Below are 22,556 nucleotides of genomic sequence, written 5' to 3'. Positions count from 1 at the left end.
TAAAACAATGTCATCTGTGATGATCAATGAGTTTCATGTGATTCTCCTCTGAATTTGCAGTTCAGTGTTTTGTTTTTTGATTTGGATTACAATAACATACCTTTCACTAGAGGCTGAATCTATACAGCCAATGATCTTGCCACACACAAGGTCAGTAATGGTGATAGACAATACCCCTAAATTGACCAAAAATTTAATATATCATTATTAAATATCCATCTGGTTTAATTTAATTGTAGTAAACATGTCATACAAAGGTCAATTTTTTGTGTCCCTGTGATGGTGGGATGTAACTCTTGGACTCCCTTGTCTCTCCAACAGCGATGATTTGGAGGAGTCAGATTCTTTACACAGCAAACAGCAGCCTGAGTGACGCACAGATTCATCCTTTCATTACTTCATCCCTTCACCAGACATGTCTCACTCTCCTCTCCCACAGCATGCCGCTTACAGCTTCCTTTAACAGGCTGCCATTAGCACTGCTTTACCACATCATCCTAAAACTCCACTACCCAGCATCCATCCTGGCAAGGGGTACAGTAAACTTCACTACACTTCATGTCTATCCATTATTCTTTCGCTGTTCTGGGTTATTTTCAGTCTCATCTTTGCTTTCATGTCCATCTTTTATTAAATAACATGTCAGTGAACTGAATACAGGAGGTATTTCAGTGTATGTTACAACATTTTAAAAACTTTATTGATACAAAGACTGCAGTAATGACAATTATAGTTTCTGTCGTAATCAGTTTACCATTTTTTACTTCTGCTACTTTAATTTCATGTTTTAACAGCAACCATTTTTAAATACATTTGTATTGTGACAGTCTCATCGTGTCTTTCTGGGCCACAAACTGTGACACAACTTTTTGCAGTGCTTTTCCTTTATACTTAAAACTTTTTACATAACTTACTTATTTATACTTAACCTATACTGTATAATAATATGCCTATGGAAATAAGACTAAAATAACTAAGCGTTAAAACAACGACAGACTTCTCATTTTAACATTTCCGTCTCATTCTTCTCATCCTACTCATCCCATCTTTATCCTGTCTCCCATGACATCATGTTTCTTGTATCTACATCCACCCAATTATTCTCTCTTCTTCTAACCTACCTTCATCCCTCTCCTGATCAACACATCCTCTTTTCCTTCATCTGTTTTGATAACTCCCCACTCTTTTGCCCTTCCACCTATTTCTCCCCCTCAGACCATGGAGACCCAGATGGAGGAGTGGTATAAGGAGGTGGGGCAGCTCCAGGGGCAGGTGGCCACCATCCCGGTGCAGACGCAGATCAAGGAGACGGTTGCCGGTCGTCAGGCCGCCGTGGAGGCCAGGATGGTGCGTCTGATTGAGCCGCTGAAGGAGAGACGACGCATCCTGCTGGCGTCCAAAGAAGTTCACCAAGTCGGACGAGACCTAGAGGATGAGATTGTGAGTATGACGGTTGTCGGTCAACACTCACTGACACACACACCCAATCACACTTACTTTAGCTTTGTTCATGTAACAACCTGGTCCCGGGGGAAGTTAACCCCCAAATAAAAATACACATTTTTCCTCTCACCTCAGTATTTCTTGTGGGACTTGACAGGTTTTTATTTAATCTCTAAAATTTAAGATGCACACTCACATACAGAAACATAACTCCAACACAAACTCACTTTCAGTGCTTTGTGTTACGTTGTTGCTGTTGTAGTTGTGGATCCAGGAGCGCCTCCCGATGGCCATGTCTCAAGAGCACGGTTCCACTCTTCAGGCAGTCCAGCAGCTCATGAAGAAGAACCAGGTGAGACCATCAGAACAGTGATTCTAACTGAAGCTTTTACCTCATACGTAACCAAGTTTGACTCCTGCTGTTGATACACATTTACCACAAAGCAAAGTCAAAAGCACAAAATATAAAGTCCTAATTTATGCCTACACTTTATAAAAGATCTACAAGTCCACCTCCACTTCACATTTAATGCCTCTACTGCAGACACTTCAGAGGGAGCTGCAGGGCCACAGGAGCAGGATCGACGACGTCCTGGAAAGGGCGGGGATCATCGCATCCATACGCAGTCCTGAGGCCAACTGCGTCAGGGCGGGCCACGACCAGCTGGCCCAGCTGTGGGGTCTGCTCTGGGCTGAGACTGAGAGGAGGCAGCTCATCCTGGATGCCATGTACCAGGCCCAGCAGTACTACTTTGACACGGCCGAGGTGGAGGCCTGGCTGAGTGAGCAGGAGCTGCACATGATGAACGAGGAGAAGGGGAAGGTATGTGTGCAGTTGTCTGAAAGTTGCTCTGCATTTCTATAAAAAACAACTAAAGAATTGCTCTTATTTGTTTAAAATAAACTGCATTTAGTCTGTTATCATCTGTGAATAATTTCCTCTGTCCCATATATTCATCTAATTTTGCTGGATGCTAATCCTCTTTACTTACTGTAGATTTACATGTAGAGGCAGGATTGAGCATTTGTGCTGTGTGTGTATTATTTTTAAACTGAAACTCTTCCTCGTGTGTGTCGTTTCCTCCTCCCACCAGGACGAGCCGAGCACACTGCAGCTGCTGAAGAAACACTTGGTCCTGGAACAGACCATTGAGGACTACGCTGAGACCATCGGCCTGCTGTCACAGCAATGTCGACAGCTGCTGGAGATGGGACATCCGGACTGGTGAGCATGTAAACATACACTCACAGCACCTAACAGAGATTATCTGTCGCCAAAAGGAAAAATTTGGATGGTTCGAACCTACAGTATGATTTGTTTTTAGAAATAATTATCAAAGTTTTTTTTTTTTTTTTGGCCAATTTTGACATCCCTTAAAACGTATTCAGACATGGTCAAGACGTTCAGTTGTTGTTCGGACCAAACATCAGAATGGGGAGGGAATGTGGTCTATGTGACTTTGACTGTGGGATGATGTTGGTGCCAGAACGGATGGTTCGAGTATATCATAACCTGCTGATCTCCTGGTTTACACTACAGCAGTCTCAAAGTTTACAGAGAATGGGTCAAAAACAGAAAAAATCATGTTAGCAGCAATATGATGGATGAAACCGCCTTGTTAGTAAGAGAGGTCAGACGACAATCGCGAGTGTGGTTCAAGCTGACAGGAAAGCGGAAACATGGCGTGACAAGAGTGCTATACAGAAGAGCAACGTCACCTGCTTGTAGGGCCAGGGTAGAGTGTCCTACCCAGTATAAGAAAGGTGTATAAAGTGGTATCTGAGTGTACATTGGATGTTGTGATTTCAGAAGCATCATCGCTCACATCCTTTTTACTCATCATACCTATGTGCCCGTTGCTCACTGTGTCTTCTCTTTATACAGCGAGCAGATCAGCAAGCGTCAGTCGCAGATCGACCGTCTGTACGTGTCTCTGAAGGACCTGGTGGAGGAGAGGAAGAGCCGTCTGGAGCAGCAGTACTGGCTTTACCAGCTCAACAGGGAGGTGGATGAGCTGGAGCAGTGGATCGCTCAGAAGGAGGTGGTCGCCAGCTCGCCTGAACTGGGTCAAGACTTTGAGCATGTCACTGTAAGTGTGTCGACAGATGGAGTGTGCAGATGAATAATAGATTTGAGAAAATGTTTTTTTAAAAGTCACATGTTGACAACATCTTAAGTTACATCAAGTTATAATGGTTACAGCAGCTAGTAAGTCTTCCTCTATGCACTCTGTGAATGAGCAACTTGCCTGGAAGCATATGGAGAATGATGGATGTTCATTTACTTTAACAATATAAATCAAGAAACATGTAAATCATTTCAGTTGCTATATTTCCTCCATCCTGCAACGCCTTAAGGTCCTACAGGAGAAGTTTACAGAGTTTGCGTCAGAGACGGGAAGTGTTGGGCAGGAGCGAGTGACGGCTGTCAACCAAATGGTGGATGAGCTCATTGACTACGGCCACTCAGAGGCCGCCACCATTGCTGAATGGAAAGATGGAGTGAATGAGGCCTGGGCCGACCTATTGGAGCTCATGGAGACCCGGGCACAGATGCTAGCTGCTTCACACCAGCTTCACAAGTTCTTCTCAGACTGCAGAGAGGTAAGAAACCTGAGGAACATAGCTGAGGCACAACACATGGATAGTGCTTTATACTATATTGTTTAATATTAAATGGTGCACTTATACCACTTTACTATAGCTTAGGAACCAGACTGATCTGCTGAGAAGACCTGGTATAAATGTTTCTAAAATGAGGAGATTGATTTAGACTGATTCCAACCACATTTACTGCCTTCATGAATGTAAAGTTTTAGTGTCATCATTCAAAGTAAGGAAATATTCAGTGTTTCTGCCCTGCAGAAAGTATTTTTAATGTAAGCATTATTTATTTTTATCAAATGTTTAAGATGATGATACTATACAATATTAAAAGAAACTGTTGCTGAGTACAACTCGAACATTTCTTTTGCTTGTGCCTGAAGATGTAAGTGAATATAAGTAGAGAGAGAGGGACAAAAAGATTGCTCAATAAGTTGCCAGCCATGGATGTTAGACTGCGCCTAGTAGTACATCGTAGTGCTCATTTACTACAATATACTTACTTAATAAAAGCAAAGGTGGGGAACATTAAATATTTGAAAGAATGAATGAGCAGAAAAAATTTAAATATACAAAAAATTGTTGGTAAAGAAATAAGCTACAGAAAATATACTGTGTGTGTCTGTGTGTGTGTGTGTGTGTGTGTGTGTGTGTGTGTGTGTGTGTGTGTGTGTGTGAGTGAGTGTGTGGTCGTGTGCGTGTCTGACTGTCATTGCGCCTGTCACTGTGTGTTAGCTCACTTAATTTCATAGGAAAATACTTCCCAAACTCCTGCTTGTATTGAAATCATAACTCTTACCGGCAAAATTTTACATCCTGAGTGACAGGAGAAGTTGCTGAACGCATTGATGTAGAATGACAGCAAGTTAGAAAACTTTTGCTGTCTACTTTCCTCCAGACATTTAATAAATAATTCAGTTCACACCCATAAAATCTGAAAAGGACCGAAAATGTACTGAAACATAAACTGAGATTGCGCGTTTTTGTGTATATGTCGCAAAATCTGCAGGACTAGTTACGCACTGAAAAATCATGCAGAAGAATCCGTTATAATAAGTACTTTGAATAATATAAAGTGTGCGATGTACTGTTTACATCAGGTAAGAGGAGTGTATACTTGCTCAGTGGCAGTTAAACCTAAAAATCAAAAGAAATTGTTTCACACTTTGGTTACTTCTTTACCTGCACAAATCCACACAGGCAATACATAAAATACAGACATTTCATATTGTGTTCACACATGAAATACTTCTGCTCTGCTTTATGTCCCTTTTTTTAGGTTTTGGCCCAGATTGAGGACAAACATCGAAGGCTGCCGGAAGTTCGGGCTCGGCAGGGCAGCACTGCCAACACCAGCACCCTGCAGAGACTCCTGCACAGCTTTGAACAGGACATACAGCTGCTGGTCACGCAAGTACGGCAACATGCACATGAACAGACAGCATATAAAATTACCTGCTTCAGAATTCACTGACCTCAATTTTCATGCAGTACATAATCACAACAACTAACCTCAGTGATATTCACTCTGTAAAGGTCCACAGACCTTAAGCCTGGGCCTTACATTCATACAGACATGAGTCGGCAGTGATAATTATGAATCAGTAAAATAGAAGTAATGATTACTTTGTTTTCATGTCTCTCCATGTACTCCACAATCCCCAACTGACATCACTAAAAGACTGTCCACACCAAGAAAGATAACAATAAATAAACATAGTGGTTTAAAAGTCGTTTTAACTCAAGTCCAAACCACAACTATGTGACGAAAGATATCATTGAGATCACTTTCAAAGTGATTTGTTGAACGAAAGAAACGCTGAGAGAAAATCAGGATCTATCTGAATTTGCCGATATATCCATTAGCTTTATTTTAGGGATGTTTTTCTACAAAATAATGTTGCAGGAATGCGTATAATACTCGTTTCTAACTGCAATCGTCCTCTTTTATGTTAGCCAATTAATTAGGTGGCAAATTACACATAAAAAATGTCATCTTACCAGAGAAATAGTTTGTTTTGTCTTTAATGATGTCCTCATTGACGATCGCTAGGATAATTGATGTAGACTTGTGTATGACCAATATTTGTCTGTGTGCATTTGACCACACCTCTTGTAAATTTAAAGTGGATTCTCCTAATTCTTCTCACCTTTGAAGAACTTTGTAAAAACAAATCTTTCAGGGTTTGTTTGTTTCCCCAACGTACACCAATAGGTCATATATCCAATATCCATTGTCTGAAGCTGCTGACACAGCTGGAGCATGCAGCCTGACAATAGTGTTTACAGAATGATATTTCATCAGTGTGGATGCTCACACTGTTATCAGAATAGTTATTGTTGAGTTTATCATTCTTGCAGTTGACAGACCTTAAATTTGTATATTTAAATAAGTTGAATTTAATATATATTTATGGTAAAAAACACTGAAAAAATTATTTGTGAGTCTGAGTCATGGCAAAATGACCTTCTTACTCTGCATTTAATGTAGCTTTATCTAGTCTCTGTCATGCACCTAGGGAGCAGAAATAGTAGTACATTTTTTACTGAAGAAGATGCAAAATCACAGCTGCTCTGTGTCAACTCCAGTGACAGAGCCCGTACCATTTGGCCCTGACCAAACCCAGCTGTCAGAGCAGCTGTGTTTTGTGCGTCATCTGGAAAACAAACTCTTTCTCTTTCCATTTTTTAACTTCTGTTTCTTCCTTGTTCAGCTTTTGTTTTCCTAAAATCTGCTCCCCCGCTCTGCCAGGTGCGTCAGCTGCAGGAGAGCGCGGCCCAGCTGAGGACCGTGTACGCTGGTGAGAAGGCCGAAGCCATCGCGTGCCGCGAGCATGAAGTGATGCAGTGCTGGAAAGAGCTGCTGACATCCTGCGAGGAGTGTCGATTACAGATTACCACTGAGACAGACAAGCTAAGGTTCTTCAGCATGGTCCGAGATCAGATCATATGGATGGACTCTATCATCTGTCAGATAGGGACTGGAGAGAAGCCCAGGTATCTACACTCCAGGAGCAAGAAAACAAAATATCTGATTATAGGTCTCTCTGAGTAACTTACCAGTCCAAATGTTGTCACGTATGTGTACAGCAGCATTATAGTTGATATTAGGATGGACTAATTTATTTCTTCAGTAAGGATGTACCATTTAGGGTTGGTGTGGTATAATATGGTAGCCATTTGTGTTAAAAAATCTGTGGTTCCTGCAGGGACGTGTCTTCAGTTGAGGTGCTGATGAATTATCACCAGAGTCTGAAGAGCGAAGTGGAGGCTCGAAGCCGGAGCACCCTGGAGTGTATCGAGATGGGCAAAACGCTGCTGGCTGCTAGAAACCCAGCAGCTGAAGAGGTGAGATGAGAGATAATTATTACAAACAACATGAATTATTGTTTGCACTACATGTCCTTTACAAAATTCCTTACATTCAATCAAGATGGCGCGGGTGAGACCAGATGCTTTTAAGTTAATCTTTGGTGGGCCAAAAGTCCTTTTCACTGCACATTGTATTCTGCTCTGTGTTTGTGACAAATAAAGACCCTTGAACCTTGAACCTTATGTTGACTACTGACCACTCACGTGCATCACATATTTCCCATCCTTATGAAAAACCTACTAATCCGGATGACGCAAGACCTGTTGTGAATGCTTGAATTTCACAAAAAAATGTATTATAAAGTCATGGAAAAGTTTTGACTTGGCTTTGGAAAACCTTGCCTGAGGAAAATAGAATAATAAAACCAAGTACTGAACTAAGACTAAAAACTAGGTCCCAACTAAATATATAAAATTATAGTGCTTGGCAATATTCTGTACATTGTTAGTGCGAGTTATTTAGCACTAATTTTGCCTCTGACCCCTGTGATGCTGTATTTCTGATGTTGCTGATTTTGATTGTCAGATCAAGGAGAAGCTGGAAAAGGTGGTTGCTAAGCAACATGAGCTGTCTGAGAAGTGGGACAAGCACTGGGAATTCCTACAACAATGTGAGTACACACGCACACACACACACACACACAGACCAAAAATTTGACCAATTATATAGACAGATACACATAAAATATAAATGCATATGTAATATTCAAGATAAAAGTGTCAAATTTAAGAACTGATAGAATTTCCGTATTTGCTTACGAACATTTGTTCTTGCTTCTCCTCTCTTGCTCAGTGTTGGAGGTTCACCAGTTTGCCCAGGAGGCGGTGGTGGCGGAGGCCTGGCTGACTGCTCAGGAGCCTTTCATCAGCAGCAAGGAGCTGGGCGGGAGTGTGGACGAGGTGGAGCAGCTGATTCGTCGACACGAAGCCTTCCGCAAAGCCGCCGCCACTTGGGAGGAACGATTCAGCTCACTGCGACGACTTACCACGGTAACATCATCATCATCGTCATCATTATTGTGTAAATACGTACATAACCTGGCCAGAATAGGAGAGAGTTATAATGAGTTGTAAGTTCTGAAATACTAGAATCACTGGTTTAAAGCTGAGTACTTCCAGTAAGGAAAAATAAGTTTCCATAAAGTATTCAATATGTTTTAATGATGTCAAAGCCCTTGTCAAAGTGACTTATTTGTCTCAAAGTTGGATTTTAAAGTTTTGTTTTTTTATTTCTGCAGGTAGAAAAGTTGAGAGCAGAGCAAAGTAAACTACCCCCGACCCCTCTGCTGGGTCGTAAAGTCTTCCTGGACCCCCAAGATGCCTCACCCAATCAAATCGTCCTGCCCCGACTCCCAATCTCCCCCGTAACAAGACAGACCATTTACGAACAGAACGAAGCCAGCTCTCCTCCCTCGCCCTCACCTGCCACTCCTACACCCTCTCCTTCGTCTGTGGCTCGCCGGCTGGGCTCAACAGTTGCTAACTACACTCCGGTGATGAATGGCTCCAGCTACCGACACACCCTGGAGGCACGTCATGGTGGTGTAGTGGGTGTGGCTGCTGGACTAGGCGTGCCCTCACCTTCCTCGATTGCCTCAGTTGCCACAGCGGCCATGTTGGTCTCAGCCAACCAGGCACGAGAGAGCACCAGTGTAATGAAGGATCAAGCAGTAAAGACAATGAGTCATCTCCAACCAGTACAAGCAGCAAAGGCACTGGAGGCGAAATCGTCCCCGTATCTAAGGCAACCCAAAATCAAACACTTGGATGATGCAGTGACACCGCTGCTTGTGGCCAGCCGGCTAGAGAAAGCGAGGGAGAGGGGGAGGGAGAGAGAGATTATGATGGGAGAGATAGGGACAGAGAAAGCGGAGGTGGCTGTGATGGCTGAGGTGGTGCTCCAGGAGCCGAGGGAGCGCCTGCACAGCGAGCCCACCAGAGGGCCACGGGGGTCCAGGACTGACCCATTAGGCCACGCGGAGCCGCAGGTCCAGACTCACACCCACCACAGGATAGAAAGGCAGCTGTCCAGTGAGCAGTTGATCCAGGCACGCAGGGACGAGCTGCCACAGGAGGTGTGGAGGGAACACGCTGAGAGGCGGGACAGAAGGACGCTTGAGAGGCAAACGTCCAGTGAGCAGGAGGGCCATGGGAGCCACGAGGGCCGGCGGAGAGAGAGGGACCGACACCGGCTGGAGAGACAGGAGTCCAGTGAGCATGACACTGGGAAGGAGCACTCAGACAGACGCTCAGCAGGAGGGTGAGACTTTGAGTGTACTAACTTGCCTTTCAGGTTCTGTTGTCTGTCTAATCACAATCACTACATCTGCTATCTGTCTAGCAGATTGTTGTCTCGTTTTAATATCCAGACAGCAGCAAGTTATACAGCAAATAAATACATGTTTAGTTAAAGAGATATTTTTTGATTCTTTGGAGATGAAATTTAGTGTATATTTCTGCTGAGCACTATAAATCAAGATTGATATTTTTATCTAAAACATTTGATGTGAACTCTTATTTGATTCTCTAAATTGCATTTTTTGTACAGAGACAAGAGATCCACCCTTGCAGAAATTGTAGAGCAGCTGCAAGAAAGAGAAGCAGCACAGGTCTGGACATTTGTTTATTTTGCATTTCATCCAAATATAGTGTTTACTAATAGTCACAGTATTTATTTGTGTTGTATATTTAATAAAAAATAAAAAAAAAACTTCCAGTCACACCACTATACAACAATTATTTTTCTGTAAAAAACACTTAACTTCTCGGTAGGGTTGTTCGGTATACCGGTACTAATTTGGTACCAGGGTACTGAGGCATTTAAAACGGTACTATATTGCATTTGGATGGGACCGGTACTTGCAGCGCCGCTGGCAGCGCCTGCAACAGCGTGGCGACCTTTTACATGCAAATCTTAGCATGTTAGCTCAATAGCTTCCAGGTCATGTGATCAATTGACTCAAAATCATGTTGGGATCATGTCACTACACTGGCTGCATGAGTCATGGGTCACCAAATTTGGCCCGTAGCTCGTTACACATGAGTACGATACTACAACTGCCCTACAACTGATAGCTCAGTAGCGCCCCCTAACGCCCCCTTATGGCTTTTCCCATTAAGTTTTTTTCATTTCTACGCCTCGTACTTTATTCCACTAGTCCTACAGATTTAACGCCACAGACTTCACACTCACTAAATATCATCTTCAGACCTTGATGATGACACCTTGTCAAAAGCTTTTGCCTCTGATATACATATGTATCATGACCAGATGCACAAAATACCCCTCGGCACCGAAACCCTCAGTCCAACAAGAAGTCCGCCACTTTGGTTCACAGCGGCCATTTTGTCAAACTTGAAGCCCCGCCTCCTACATGCACATACACTAACGAATTTCGGCACGCACAAGTATCGTGACCAAACGCACAGAAAAGCCTCTTGGACCCACAACCTCAGTCCAACGGGAAGTTTGCCATTTTGGTTCAAAGTTGAGATGTTGCCGCCATTTCCACCCATTTCCATGGCTCGTACTTTAATTAACTTGCCCTACAGATTTAACGCCACAGACTTCAGTCACTAAGACTCATCCTCATACCTTGATGATGAAAAGTTGTAAAAAGCTTTCGCCTACGTTATTCCTGGTGGGCATGACAGTGACAATGTGTGGTGTGTGTTGGACACAAACTGTCCACTAGGTGGCTACGTTGTGTTGTGGGTCAGCCTGATATCAATCAATCAGACGTCATTTATATCGCACATTTAATACAAATACAATGTAGCACAAAGAGCTTCACACAATAAAAGCAAGCACAACAAAACAGAAGTGAAACCAAAAGACACACACACACACACACTTTCTCTCACACAACACATACATGCATTTCTGACAGAAGCTTACTGAGGCGCTATCTTTCGCTCAGCTATGTGCTGTGACGACAAACATCATCCAATTTACATGACATTCACAGGCTGTTTTCTCCAAATCATACATTACAACATGACATATAATTGATGGGTGAGCTCTAGGGCCACATAGTGGACAAACTTGCCCTCTGCGTCTGCCCTCCGACGGCGCCACGGCCCGACGTACGTGGGGGGGCGAGGGCCCGTTCATCGCTGCTTGCAGCTTTAATTATATTTATATTTTCACAGTGATTTTTTAACTTTCTGCCATACATGTAGACATGCTGATTTACAATAAATCTGAAGTGGTCCCTTCATTTTTTTCCAGAGCTGTAAAATGCATACATGCATGATCTTTATAAAGTAACAAACTTTTACATACACATTTAGCCATTTAATAGTTATAAAGACTAGTAACATACCATTTAAAGACATTGGTCCTACTTAAGACAGGCTATATCTAATGAAAATATTTTTTAGGTTATGTATCTCAATGTAATTAAGGCCTCAGCTTGTATGACAAATGTATCACCTTAATTTTATTTTTCACTGCAGAGGTCTGGTGCTTCTGGTCCAGATAGAGAGAAAATTGTGTGCATTAGAAAAGCTTGTCTTTGTGGTATTTTATTTTATTTACTGATTAATATGTTATTGTTCTAATTTTCTATTAAAATAAAGTAGTAAAGTAATGACATTTTTTGCGTTCTCTTTTTATTTGAAAAAGTATCGAAAAGTATCGAAATTCATGTTGGTACCGGTACCGATACCAAAATGTTGGTATCGTGACAACACTACTTCTTGGCGACGATTTCTCTAGTTTGCAAATTTAACATATTGAGCTTTTGACCTGTCACATGCTCTCCAACAATAGCTTTAGAAGCTAGAGTGACCAACATCTCCTCAAACCTTAAGTACAGTTACATTACAAAAGGCCAGATCACAGACTCACAGAGATTTTGAAACCATGAGCTGAAGTTTTACTGACTCCATCACCTCTCTCCACCCTCAGGCCCGTGGTGAGGTGCCCCGCCTGCCTAACGGGTTACCAGAAAAGTCTTCCCGTCCCGACCGGCCTCGAGCTCGGGACAGACCCAAACCACGGCGCCGACCACGACCCAAAGAGCCAGGAGAGGCAACGACGCGGCGATCCAGGTCTGCTCCGGCCCAGAGCAGCCCGGCAGTGCCCCAGCCGCCGACACACACCGCACACCATGAGGGCTTCCTTTTTCGCAAGCTGGACATCGAGAGCCTGAAGAAGAGCACCAATAGGTGGGTGTTCAGGGTCATAATGATGAGTGTAACATCTGGATTAGCAGATGATAGTAAGCAGAGAGAAGGAGGATGCAAACTGGTGTCATGAGTATCAGACTCGAATATGTGAGGCGTCAAATACTGTAGTACTTGAAAGTAATGCTTACAGTTTAATTTGGTACTCCAGGAAGGCTCCAACCTTCTCAGAGTAGCAGGTGGCTGGAGTTTAACGTAGTAACTCACATGTTGGCAAGTTATTTTTCACTAAAAATGATACAGACATGACTTTCACATCCCAACTGTTGTTGCTAAATGTGGCATACCTGCTAAAACGTTTTTTTCAAATACTATTTGACAGCTGTCTGATTGTCATGACATCACTGCCCCCTCTATTTACTGAATCGTGACAGGGGCATGACTCTAGCATGCTAAGCTAACAAGCTCACACACTGTGCTGACACTGCGTGTGACATGGTGCATGACTGTCACCGGTGCAAATGACACATGACGCCGCATTGGTTGCCCCAGTGTGTAGGTCAACATGTCAGAAGAAATGCTAAGCTCTAGATTTTCTCAGCAGACATACTGCATGTCTTTATAACCATGCATACATTAAGGTTTACACATGTTTAGATTCAAGGGATGCAATTAAATTAAAATTTTTACCTGTTTTGTTTACTAGATAAAGATTAAAGATGTTCACTGTCAATGCAACAGAATTTGGTTTGGCAGCAGCATATTTACAAATTCATTCAAAACTGAAAGAAAGGAAATATATACTTTAAGTATACTATAGATAAGGGGTATTTTGTCAGTGTCTATGTGCTTCCCAAGTATTTGAACATTGATGAATTTGTTTCCTGTGATGGACAGAAATATTTAAGTCACATTATTAACATTGAACACACTGAAAAAGTTTAGCATTGAAGAAGTAATATATCACTAATTGTTGTGTTGTTTGTTGTGTGCTCTCAGCATTGTCTTCAGTCTCTAATATAATCCAATATGATCATTTTTTTTACCTCTGCCAAGTAAGTTATGTTTTCACCGTGTCCCTTTGTCTCTTTGTTGGTGGGTTGGCTGGTTTGTTAGCAGGAGTACATAAAAACTACTGAATGCATTTCCATAAACATTGGATGGAGGATGGGTCTCAGCCAGAAAAGACCCCATTTACTTTTGGTGTGGATCCGGATAAAGGGATGGATCCAGGATTTTTTTTCTCACTTTCTTTAATATTGTGACATTTATTTAGGATGGATCTTGATGAAACAAATCAGGTGTTTTTAGGTGGCTGGCATGTTTGAGTGAGTACAATTTCATGTGGATCCTAATAAAAAAATGTTTTTTTCTTCCGCAACACAACGGAGAATATGATCTGCACTGTTGTGTTGTCCTAGTGGTCGGTTGTTACAGATCTTGGTGAGCTTAAATTCTGGTTAAGCTGCTGAGGGCTACAGAGTTTGATATTGGATTAGTCTTGATTGAATTAGGGAGGACTGTTGGGCTTTGGCAGAGGTATGCATTCTACTAAGTGCCATTCTAGTTTTAAATGCAGTGGTACTGCTAATTTATTAAGTGGCACTGCTCGCTTTTAAGCTTGTGGTTGTGTAGTTTCCTCCACAATAAAGTAATCACTATAAAATAAAAGTACAGAAGCAGAACTCGAAACATTAGCTCATCCCATTGATAGTGGCACCAGGACACACTTCATTACTCTCATATCAGGCTGATGCTTCTGAATATTTGATGTATGTCATCTCTGAGCATCAGGATCAGAATGTGAAGTCATATGAATTAAAGCAGCAACCCATAGAAATCTTCCCGCATGTGGAAACATCACGCATGGCGCTTACGAAGCCTCCTGATCTAACACAAGCCCACAGAACAAAGCACGACAGCAGACTGACTGGCTGGCTGATGAATGCCTTGAGAGTGAAGGTTAGATGGAGCTGTTGATGGCCTTGACACACACACACACACACACACACACACACACAAAGACACACTACCCAGCTTCCACAGATGACCTCCCTGCTTCCTCCAGAGAGACACCAAAGGCAAAGTCTCTCTCTGCACTGCCCTCTAGTGGCTGGGTTGACCACGCACAGCTAAAAGCTCATCCCCCCTCCAGCTATGGATGAGTCCCACTCACGTGCGCACTCAAGGCAATGGATGAATGTCCCGTATGTACATGCCCTGTTATGTACATGGCAAGGTAAAGCATAATCCTGAATGGCTTAAATCTGCACAAGTGTGAATCTCCAAACAGCTCCTTGTTTGGCTCCTCAGTATGCTCTCTTTAAGCTTTATGTTAAACTCTGATTGGTGGAGAAGATCTGTGGGGCGGGCCTTTTTCTCCAACACTGAGAAAGAGAGGATACAGTTGGTCTATGAGGAAGGATTGAGATTCAACCTGTCTCTGTTACAAAGCTACATTAAAAGGCACTGAGATTGTTTATGTGCACATTAATATTCTGGTATTATTCAGGATAACCAAGTGCTCTTTATAGTAGGATAGGGTGCATGTGAACGGTGTTTACTCTTTATATGACCTGACGAACTAAATTATATTGTGGAATTAAAATTTGCCGGTCAATCGCTTTACAGTAAAGTTCTTGTGGTCGAGAGCTGTCATCGCTCAGTTGCTTATTAAAGATTTCTTTTATCGGCCTTTTGAAAAGCTGAAACATGTTAAACTAAAAAATATCTACTACTGTAAAGAAAGGTATGCTCTGAACACTTTATTTTGATAAAGATAAAAGATTGATTATTTAGTTTGAATTCAACAAATGCAGCTCCTATTAGGCTTATGGTGCAATAAAGTGATTTTTCTTTTGACAACCAAAGATTTCACCACATTTCTCTTACGTTTTCACGGCGTAAACAGGCCTTTAGACAGCACCTCTGATTGTTAAATGCCTGGAAAATAAAGCATACTTACTCTGGGTCAATTGACCAGACCATTCCACCATTTACACCAAGTGTGTAGTTTCCTGTTAGTCTGCCCCTAGCAGAGCAGCAAAACGTGAGGGCACGCATTCGCAAAATCAACAGTGGGGAATATTCACCTCCTGTTCACTTTTATTCTATGTGAGCAAAGTGGCAAATAAAATTTGCATTTGCATCTGGTGGCAAAGCAAATTTGCGTCTTGGCTTGCGTGGATTTCAATTTTGGTAAACCTTGACCAGCGAAGTCGTTGCCACAAACAATAGCAAAGACGTATGTGTGGTCAACCCATCAGATGGACTACGAACCAGCAAACTTTTAGCTCTGTGTGCCTCAAATCCTGCAGTCTATCAGAATGTGACCAGAGGAAGCTGCCAGAGCAAATAAAACATGAGCTCAGCAGATCTGTCTAGTTCCTGGGCTGCCATAAGATAAAGGTAGAAAGTTCAGTCTTTTTTAGTCAAACTAGTGTTACTAAAGCCAAGAATATTTGGTTTCATCATTAGAATTAGCCTATGTGGTTCAATGAGTATGATATGAACATATCTGACATTTCCATCTGCAAGTGTGAGTCTTTAAAAAAAAAAAAAACAACACTGTCCCGGAAAACTGAATCTTGTTAATATTGTTTTTTTGATTAACATCCTCTTCGTCAAATCACCTGATTTTCCATTAAGATCACTTCATCCTTCCTAAATTTTAACCATAATAACTGGTAGCGCTAATATTAGCAGTGTAGACACCTTATCACATGCACCATTTTTAGTTCAGAGAGGTTTTAGAAATCGGGATATGAAGCTGCACAGACAGCTTGCTCTGAATAATACCTACACCTCGGTGTAAGCTATTAGTTTGAATGCTGTGTGCATGTAAACACGCTCACACAAGGAAAAGAAGCATGACCATGACTTTAATGTGTGCTGCTGCCAAAATGCCATTTAACCAAACTCTCCCTCTTTTCTTCTCTCTTCCTTGATGCTCCTGGCTGCTCCCCTCGTCTCCTCCAAGGTAAGTCATATATAAACCCCACACACACAGACACCCAAACTGTACGTAGCCTCCCTCCGCATTCCTCCATCCCCCACCTCCTCCGTACGTCCGTCTGTCTGTACGTCCGTCCGTCTGTGTTTGTTCAGCAGTGTGTTTCCTCCTCCCTTCTTGGCGCCGGTCCATCCCGCCTACCTACCTGTCTGCTCTGGTCAGGTGAGTGAGGTGTTAGCTTAGCAACAGCGACTCTGCAGCTCTTCCTGACTCCTCCCGTCTCCCCCCAACCACCACCTTCCCTATACGCCTCCCCTCCACCTTCCCCACCTCCTCCACTCTTCCTCCCCCCTCACACCTCCCCGCCTTCCCACACCACAGCAGGTCTTGGGTCAACCTGTACTGCGTGCTGAACAAAGGGGAGATGGGTTTCTACAAGGACGCCAAGAACACCACCACGCCCTATAACAATGAGCCGCTGCTCAACCTGTCCCACTGCCACTGCGACGTCACCAACGGCTACAAGAAGAAGAAGAACGTCTTCACGCTCAAGTGAGGATCTTTTGTCGTATTTGTTTGGCACATTTGTGATTTATTAGATCAAAAACCTTCCACTTAGCATTAGTTTTCACTTTTTATGACCTGTTCTGACCTACTCCTCTTACTTATCACACGTCTAGTCCAACTTTGATCACCAGTGACTCAGGAGTTTTCACTCTCTCTCAACAGTAGCTGATCTTAAAGGACCTGTGTGTAGGTTTTAGTGGCATCTAGTGGTGAGGTTGCAGATTGGAGCCAGTGAAAAACCCTTTGTCTCACCCTCCTCTATGGTGGTGGCTAGAAACACGAAAAATGCCCTCTATAGGGTCGGTGTTGTCGTAGTCCAAGGACCAAGACTCTCCTGTTCAGGAAGTCTTGGTCTGCACCAGGGTGCGATTGACTGCTTTCACACCAGCCCACATACTTCAGCTTTGACCCATCCTTTTCCTAGTCTGTTTCTTGTGATTCCTCCAACTTTATCGAAGTACCATTGTAAATTGCTGAAGTATCTCTTGAATTGTAAACACTATGTGAGCCAGCACGTCGTTTCTAAAGTTATTCACCAAACATGTTTTGTATTGCCCTGTTTGTAAGCTCGATTCTTCTCCTCTTATTGCAGAACGAAGGATGGCAGCGAGTTTTTGTTTCATGCAAAAGATGAGGTGAGACATTCCCGTGTTTTTATTTACATCTCCAAAAAGCTGTGACTTTATTTTATAGATAACTTGTGTGACATACAGAAACATCAGCTGACATCTGTGATCCCCCTTTTCTTGCAGGACGACCTCAAAGCATGGGTGAACAACATCACCGCCAGTATTACGGAGCACGAGGAGATTGCCAAATGGGGTCAGCCCCAACCAACTACCTCATCCACCGACGAGGGCACGCGCCGCGACGGCAGCAAGGCGGACAACAGGTCAGAGCGAGGCGGCTCGGACCGGATCGAACGAGCAGACAAAGAAAAGGAGAAAGAGAGAGAGAAGGAGAAGGAGAGGGAGAGAGGTGAACGCTCAGAGAGGTCAGATCGAGGCGGGAAGTCAGACGCGAAGCGCTCGGAAAAGTCCGGTAAGAAAAAGTGAACCGGGTGACGGATTGGTCAGGAATGAAACGTATAAACTCCGGATAGGAGGCGGGGCCATAGACTGGTAGTGAACGCCCCCCTCCTTCTCTCCGCCTCCAACACTGTCAACAAAGCGGTTGTGTTCGGATGGAAAGTGACACACAGGACAGAAGGATTGACCCAGGCTCGCTCATAGGACTGACAGGACGGATTTGGAGCAGGAGACATCTTTCTCTTTCTCTCTCTCTCTTCTTCTGTGTCTCTGTGAGAACACACAGAGTCACTGACGCTCCGCCGGCGTCCCTGGTGGCTGTTTCAGAGAACTGCAGAGAGAGTTTTGTGCTGCTGAACCCCGGGCGGCGGTAACGTGAGAGAGAGACAGGACATGTTAACTCAAAGGCTGTTACTGATTGCTGGTAGTGCGATAAAACGTAGCTCATTCTGTTCCATGTTTGTTTTTTTCTATGAGATGAGCTGTATCTGTATGTATTTCTCGTCTGTCTGTCCTATCTACTGTATCTATCTGTCTGTCTGTAAGTCAAAGACATCCTACGCTATGTCTTATTACTCCGCGGAAATCGAAAGAGAATGAAGTTATGCCAAAATGTTTTACAGACATACAAACTTAGAAAAAACCTTTTTGTTAAATGTTTTTCTCCAGTTTTGTCCGATCTGTCTCGAGGTCTGGCCATGAAAAAATGTGGAATTTAAAACTGGTTTTACTTTGATATCGAACACATTCATCCAAACTCACCATGGATGAATCGACACTGATAAACAGCTACAGTAGTGTGCTGATTGTAGGAAGGTGCGAACATGATGATTTAAGACGAAAGAAGAGTAGATGGCCAACCAGGGTGACAAACTTCAAAATAATCAGGTGTACAAAAATCCATGAAAGCCGAAATTATTGCTCAGAAATTAACAGAAGCTTGACATTTTGACCGTAACTCTGAAATTTTCTTGAAATGTTCTTACATTATAGGTTGAAATCTGCCAACGAATAGCAAGCGGAGCAGCTTCCTTTTGTTTATAATGAGTTTATTTAGGATTAAAGATTTTCTTGTGAGGATTTCTTTAAGACAGATGGGTCAGGGGATGTGGCGGAGAGACTACAGGACAGTATGGTCACTGCAGCCTATTGGACAAATGTATATTATAAAATCATATGTACAGTTCTTGGTTCAGTGATCAGAACAAGATTTTAATAAATCTGATGCTAGACTCTGGTTCCCAGGGGCCTCATTCGTCAAAATGTTGTTTAATTTAATTTGAATTAATGTTCAGAATAACAGATAAAACAGCAACAAATGATTTGGGTAAATATTTTGGGTAACTGTACAGGCTAAGATTTAGGTTTTGATATCTCAAAGGAAATTTGTGAAGTTCATTGTCAACTTTCTGATTTTACCATCAAGTTCAGTTATACATAAATTCATAAATTACATGTTCGGCTTTGGTCATAAGCACAAAATCCTGCACCTGGCACGTTTTTGATGAATGAGGCCCTCGAGCTGAAAACAGGCCGCGTCTACTCTTTTATTCTCTTACAACATCAAACTACTCGTCAGATATTCTCTTTGATTTATTTACACAAATATGTTGCATCCTTTTTTATACGGAAATCAGAATTTTTTGTTTTTGTGTGTATGTGCGTGCGTGTGTGTGCGTGTGCGTGTGTGCTGCTGCTCTCCGCTCCCAGGGTCTCCATAGCTCTCAGGTTATTTATGTTAGTGTGTGCTTACCGTGTGCTTCACATGTCAATATGTTTGTCCCCTCAGACGCCACCTCAGTCTTCCAGACATGTCCGATCATACACACACACACACACACACACACACACAGACACACACATACATACACATACACAGAAGAGTAAAAGTCAGCAATGTCAAATGTCATCAAACTGTCCAGATCAACATCCCATCAGTGTAGAGTTAAACAGGAATGAGTGAATGAATTTAAAGTGAATGGACTGACACACTGTTGAGAGGCAGGATATCAGACTGACCAAATATTTAGTAAAAAAGGGGGTTAAACTGTCTGTGAGTTGTGAGATTGCATGTTTTGCTTGGAGAGAAATCACTCGTCACAAGAAGCTCGTCTTTGCAGCCCGCTGACTCGGCATCCACACATCGGTTTATGTTACATTTCCTGTAAACTCACCACGAAGCCATAAACGATAGGGGAACAAGGGCAAAAGGAAAGAAAGGAGAGAATTGTCTTATAAACTTGTAAATGCAGCTGGGGAATTTTGGGGAAACTGGTAGGAGCATCCTGGTCAGTTATGGGTCAGATAGCATTTAAAATCCTTTTTAAAATCCTTTCAAATAGAAATGCTGTTTCAGTCCCACTGCTACTGTATGAAAACTTCAGTTCTGGTATTTTTTATTCTTTAGTCAAAGTCCAGCTGAAACAACAAAGTGCGTATCTGCTCTTTAAATGGCCCCTTGTTTTCCTTTGACAAAAAAAAAATCAGAAACCAAAGGTTAAAATTTATATTTTGTACATTTTGGTTTCGTGATGGTGCCCTCTTTTTTGCTTAAGTTTGTTGAAATACCCTTGGTTCCCCGTCTATGTAGATGGGGAACTTGTTTCCATATAGCCGGTCAAAATGTTTCAACCATATGTTAAAGCACAAGACAATACAAGAGCCACAGACTTTGAAAAAAACCCAGCTCCATTCAGGACTGTCAGACAGACCTGGAAAGGCCCCAGAGAAAAGCTCAGGGAAGCAGCTGTATGGTGCTCTTAAATGGAGGTTGGGGCGTGGACAGACACACATTTGCAAAACCAATTAGTTTGTCTTCATTCTTGAAGTCTTTTCTCTTATTATAAAACAACAAATTCAGTTTGAAAACACTCCTCGTCAAGTATAAATCGTATCTTAGCTTGTCCAAGTACGTTTTCTAGTGAGTGACACAAAGGTGAGATTTACGCTTTTGTCAGAAGTGTTTTCAAAAAGTGTTTTTTGGTTTTAAAACAGAAAAGACTTTAAGGATGAAGATTAACTGGTTGGTTTGACATATTTGCATCTGGCTACCTTCCCTGTGTCCATTAAAGATCAGGGTACAGCGTCTTCCCTGGGCCGTTCTATGGGGCTGGTGTGGTCCTGATGTTTCAACACCACTACTGATAAAACACTGTCTCCCATGGCTCATAAGCTACAGCACATGTTTGCTTATTTTGTGTCTTATCAACTCGCTGCCAGTACTGGAGCTGCCAGCTGCTGTCAATCAAACGCAGACACGGCCCTCCAGCTGCTGAGATTAAAATTTAAATTGAGATTTTCTGGCATTTCCCCAAAGACATTTCTTTAATAAAATAAATAATACGACAAAGTTTGACTGCAAAAAGGGATGACTAGGTGTGATTTCAATTGGACTTTAATGAAAAAAAGTTTACACCTTCCTCTATGAGCAGGTGGTGTCCATGGATGTAGATCCCAGGAATCCAAATTGCTTTATATATATTCATAAGTCTTTATTTTGCCAGGTTAATAATTTCTCTGTTTCCTAACAGTGTAATATTGAAGTTATAACAGTATTATGTTAACTGGCTGTTTTTTTATGTTGTACTTTATTTACTTGAGGATTTTAAATTCTGTCCTGACCTGTTGGTCCGGTTTGTGTTTTTCATACAACATGTCTTCAGAACTGCAACTTGTTTTATCTTGTTTTATTTCAACACACTTTATGCATCTAACTTAGGTGTGAATGCCAGATCAATGCAATCATTTACATGCATGTTGGACACAACAAACAAGAGTTAAAAGAGGTGAATTTTGGTTGAGCAAATCTTCCACGTGTAAAGTGACACAGTTACAGTCCTCGGACGATGAATCTAACGGCGCGATAAACTGACACACTTTGTTACTGTAGATACACACAGGACAAAACATGCAGGGTACGGCTTACAGATAACATCACAAAATGTGTTATTGGAAACATTTTACACAGCAGAAACATCCAGATATGTGAACGTCAACATTGTTAACATCATGACGGACTGAAGTTTCTGAATCAGATGTTCAGATTTAATGGTTTGGATGAGCTCGTAGGTACCCTGCCTGTCTGTGTGTGTCTGTGCTGTTCTGTTCACATCAACCTCAGTCTGTCGGCAGAGATGAAATGACGAATAAAATACCTTTTGGTTTATCATTAATGTTTTTATAGTCAGTGTTTTCTTTTCTCGCTGGAAATGAATGTACATCCCCAATTCCAAAACCAAGTTGGGGCACTGTGTAAATAAAAACAGAATACAATTCCCGACAAAGGTTTTTACAAAGTTACAACACTATCACCTGTACAGGTAATCAACCTGTTTACCTGTGGATGTTCCCCAACAGGTGTTTTTGGGAGCATTTCACAACTTTCCCAGTCTTCTGTTGCTCCTGTCCCAACTTGTGTGAAACAGGTTGCTGCCATCAAATTGAGAACGATGATGTACACA

General features: G+C 42.3%; 1 protein-coding gene across 3 annotated transcripts in view; it reads left to right on the top strand.

The window, feature by feature from the left end:
- sptbn4b (spectrin, beta, non-erythrocytic 4b) overlaps nt 1-22,268 on the top strand; it is an 85,549-nt gene extending 63,281 nt beyond the window's left edge. Inside the window, exons 27-43 of one of the 3 annotated variants that reach the window (XM_084351191.1) lie at nt 1,216-1,440; nt 1,706-1,795; nt 1,988-2,266; nt 2,538-2,668; nt 3,329-3,533; nt 3,811-4,047; nt 5,327-5,461; nt 6,800-7,044; nt 7,257-7,395; nt 7,946-8,030; nt 8,213-8,409; nt 8,658-9,679; nt 9,968-10,028; nt 12,332-12,591; nt 16,883-17,053; nt 17,661-17,703; nt 17,821-22,268. In XM_084351191.1, the coding sequence (XP_084207317.1) occupies nt 1,216-1,440; nt 1,706-1,795; nt 1,988-2,266; nt 2,538-2,668; nt 3,329-3,533; nt 3,811-4,047; nt 5,327-5,461; nt 6,800-7,044; nt 7,257-7,395; nt 7,946-8,030; nt 8,213-8,409; nt 8,658-9,679; nt 9,968-10,028; nt 12,332-12,591; nt 16,883-17,053; nt 17,661-17,703; nt 17,821-18,123 (3,828 nt within the window). In that variant the 3' untranslated portion in view covers nt 18,124-22,268. Of the gene's footprint in view, nt 1-1,215; nt 1,441-1,705; nt 1,796-1,987; nt 2,267-2,537; nt 2,669-3,328; nt 3,534-3,801; nt 4,048-5,326; nt 5,462-6,799; nt 7,045-7,256; nt 7,396-7,945; nt 8,031-8,212; nt 8,410-8,657; nt 9,680-9,967; nt 10,029-12,331; nt 12,592-16,882; nt 17,054-17,660; nt 17,704-17,820 lie in introns of all 3 variants that reach the window. The other 2 variants (XM_084351190.1, XM_084351189.1) reach the window with 2 other exon arrangements.
- Nucleotides 22,269-22,556: the final 288 nt, after the last annotated feature.

Source organism: Pagrus pagrus, assembly GCF_965226575.1.
Source record: "Pagrus pagrus genome assembly, chromosome: 4".
Lineage (NCBI taxonomy): Eukaryota > Metazoa > Chordata > Actinopteri > Spariformes > Sparidae > Pagrus > Pagrus pagrus.
Note: the sequence above shows the minus strand (reverse complement) of the source record. Positions and strands in the feature narration are given on the sequence as shown.